This window comes from Malurus melanocephalus, unplaced genomic scaffold (genome assembly GCF_030028575.1).
Source record: "Malurus melanocephalus ecotype Western Australia unplaced genomic scaffold, MMel_1.1 scaffold_818, whole genome shotgun sequence".
Lineage (NCBI taxonomy): Eukaryota > Metazoa > Chordata > Aves > Passeriformes > Maluridae > Malurus > Malurus melanocephalus.
Window position 1 is genome coordinate 157,781 of NW_026624050.1, and position 3,094 is coordinate 160,874.

Sequence of the window (3,094 nt, forward strand, 5' to 3'; positions counted from 1 at the left end):
CTGCACCTCCTTGCAGCCAGCGTTGTCAGCCAGCTCGTAGTTGCTGGCGTGCAGCGGCTGCCCGGCGTTCACGGGGTTCAGGATGACTTTGTCTCCCACGACTACCTGGGGATCAAAATGGGAACAGGGCAGCGAGGATGAGACCGGGTATTCTGCGGGGAGCTGAGCTCCTGAACAGAGCCCTTTGCACCCCYGTTCAGGGATTCCATGCTCACGTTGTCCCCGTTGCTCCTGAGCTTCCAGAAGGGCTGGATGAAGAGCCAGGAGCCCTCGTTGCCGGTGGCATCCAGGGTCACCCTCATGGCGTTTTTCTCCAGCAGCGCCGGCAGCCGCTTGTTCACTGTCAGGTATTTGTTGCTCTTCATGTGCAGCAGCTGCGGGAGCCCAGGGTGGGGGGTTTGGAGGAGTCCGAGGCTGCCCAGACCCCACCAGCCCCTTCCCAGACATGGATYCGKGCTGGATCYGTGTTRGATCMGTGCTGGATCCRTGTTAGATCAGTGYTGGATCCRTGTTGGATCCRTGTTAGATCAGTRTTGGATCCTTGCAGGACCCGTGCTGGACCCGTGTTGGACCCGTGCTGGATCCATGTTGGATCTGTGTTAGATCCGTGCTGAACCCGTGTTAGATCTGTGTTGGATCCGTGCTGGACCCGTGTTGGATCTGTGTTGGATCCGTGATGAATCTGTGATGGATCCGTGCTGGATCTGTGTTAGATCCGTGTTGGATCCGTGTTGGACCCGTGTTATATCTGTGCTGGACCCGTGTTAGATCTGTGTTGGATCCGTGTTGGATCCGTGATGAATCCGTGATGAATCCGTGCTGGATCTGTGTTAGATCCATGCAGGACCCATGCTGGATCCCTGTTGGATCTGTGCTGGATCCATGCTGGACCCGTGTTGGATCTGTGCTGGATCCATGCAGGATCTGTGCTGGATCTGTGCTGGATCTGTGTTGGATCCATGCTGGATCTCTGCTGGACCAGTGTTGGATCTGTGCTGGACCCATGTTGGACCCGTGTTGGATCCATGCTGGATCCGTGTTAGATACGTGTTGGATCTGTGCTGGATCCATGCAGGACCCATGTTGGATCCGTGCTGGATCCATGTTGGATCTGTGCTGGATCCGTGTTAGATCCATGCTGGATTTGTGTTAGATCCATGCTGGACCCATGTTGGATCCGTGCTGGATCCATGTTGGATCTGTGCTGGATCCGTGTTAGATCCATGCTGGATTTGTGTTAGATCCATGCTGGACCCATGCTGGACCCGTGCTGGACCCGTGTTGGATCCGTGTTGGATCCGTGCAGGACCCGTGGTGGATCCTTGTTAGATCCCTGTTGGATCCTTGTTAGATCCGTGTTGGATCCATGTTGGATCCGTGCTGGACCTGAGCTGAATCTGTGTTAGATCCGTGCTGGACCCGCTGCCCCCGTACCTGGATGACGCTGCCGTACTTCACCACGTCCCCGTGCACCTTCTTGTTCTCCGTCTCGTTCTGCTTCTGCTCCATCTGGGCCGCGTGCTGCTCCGAAAGGAGAGGAGCTGAGCGTGGAGCAGCACCCTCCTCCCTCCCCARGAGCAAACCCCAGCAGGGTCAGTCCCAGACGGGGCTTTGGGGTGGGCTGGGGTGMAGGGTCAGCATCCTTCCATCCCCCAGGGCCATGGARMATCCCAGAGCTCAGCCCAGGAGCAYGGMGTGGCCCTGACCACCCTTAGGAAGTCCATGAGGGCTTTGAATTGAGGACTTCAAAAATTAGGACGGGAACAGAATGACACCAAAATTCCCCCAGGAGTGCAGATCTCAGGACAGCACTGAAGGAAGATGCTGGGTATGGCTGGAGGATGGGGGGAGGCACCCAAAATAGGGGCTGGGGGCACTGGGCAGCACCAAAAACAGGGAGCCAAAGCCATGCCCAGATTGGGGATGGGGGGAGGCACCCAAAATGGGCACTGGGCTCCTACAGAGCTCTGAGTGCCACTTGGAGTCACCCTTTGTCTCCACAGAGCTCTCGTTGCTCTGGTTGCCACTCGGGTCACTCTCTGTCCCCACAGAGCTCTGGATGACACTCAGGGTGACCCTCAGTCCCCACAGAGTTCTGGGTGCCACCWRGGGTCACCCTCYGTCCCCACRGAGCTCTGGGTGCCACCWRGGGTCACYCTCYGTCCCCACAGAGCTCTGGGTGCCAYCAAGGGTCACCCTCTGTCCCCACCCTGCAGCGGTGCCTGCTGCCATCAGAAAACAACCCCGCTGCCAAGAAACCCCGCAGGGACGGCGCTCCGGGATTTCAACAACAACCCCATGGAGCAACCCGGCTCCGGCAGGAGATCCGGCACCAAACACCTCCAGAATCTCCCTCCCGATCTGAGCTCCTCCCTCGCCCGCAGCCAGAGGGGCTGGCAGCGGCAGCGGCKGCCCCAAACACGCGAACTCCCGGCTGATGTTCCCAGACTGTCCCTCGGATGGGGTGGGGTCTGTGCCCGTGCCCAGGGATGGCAGCAGGGAGGGCTGGCAGAGGGGCAGGGAAGCCCCCACAGCCTGTCTGACCTGCCTTGGACTGAGAAAACTGAGCTTAAACCCAGTGAAACGCAGCAGCGAGGGGACAAGCTCGGAAAAGTGACCGTGGGCAGCGCAGGAATGGCTTCACCACCCCGGACCCGGCTGCTCCCGCCTCAGGAAATCACCTCCGAGGGCTGGGAGGGGTTTTCAGGGAGGAAGATGTGCTCAGCCCGTAATCAGGAGCTGCAGGATGGAGCCCGGTGCCCGCAAAGCCGGGCTGAGCTGGGCTGAGCCGGGCTGAACCGAGCTGAGCTCCAACCTGAGCTCCATCCTGCCCCCGGCTCCCCGAGAAGGGAAGCACCGGAACGGAGCGAGGGACAGAGCGGCAGAGCCCCCTTCGGACGAGGGGCAATCCTTCAGGCTCACAAWGAGCCCCTGGCTCCGCTCCTGGCACAGCTGCGGCGGTACAGCACAGGGAGAGGGACAATGGGGCACAGGGCTGGGCACAGCGGGCAGCGCTGACCCCATCCCGGCACCTCCGGGGCTGGAAATCCCTCCTTGCACTGCCAAAACCCCCCTGCCCACGGACTCGGGGCCC

At 60.2% G+C, this 3,094-nt stretch overlaps 1 protein-coding gene across 1 annotated transcript in view; it reads right to left on the reverse strand.

The window, feature by feature from the left end:
* The window catches only part of ITPR3 (inositol 1,4,5-trisphosphate receptor type 3), a 55,182-nt gene that overhangs the window by 41,265 nt on the left and 10,823 nt on the right, over positions 1–3,094 (reverse strand). The window contains exons 4-6 of the mRNA XM_057385369.1: positions 1,435–1,521; positions 216–374; positions 7–105 (exon numbers count right to left, since the gene is read on the reverse strand). Coding sequence (XP_057241352.1) covers positions 7–105; positions 216–374; positions 1,435–1,521 — 345 coding nt within the window. The remainder of the gene's footprint in view (positions 1–6; positions 106–215; positions 375–1,434; positions 1,522–3,094) is intronic.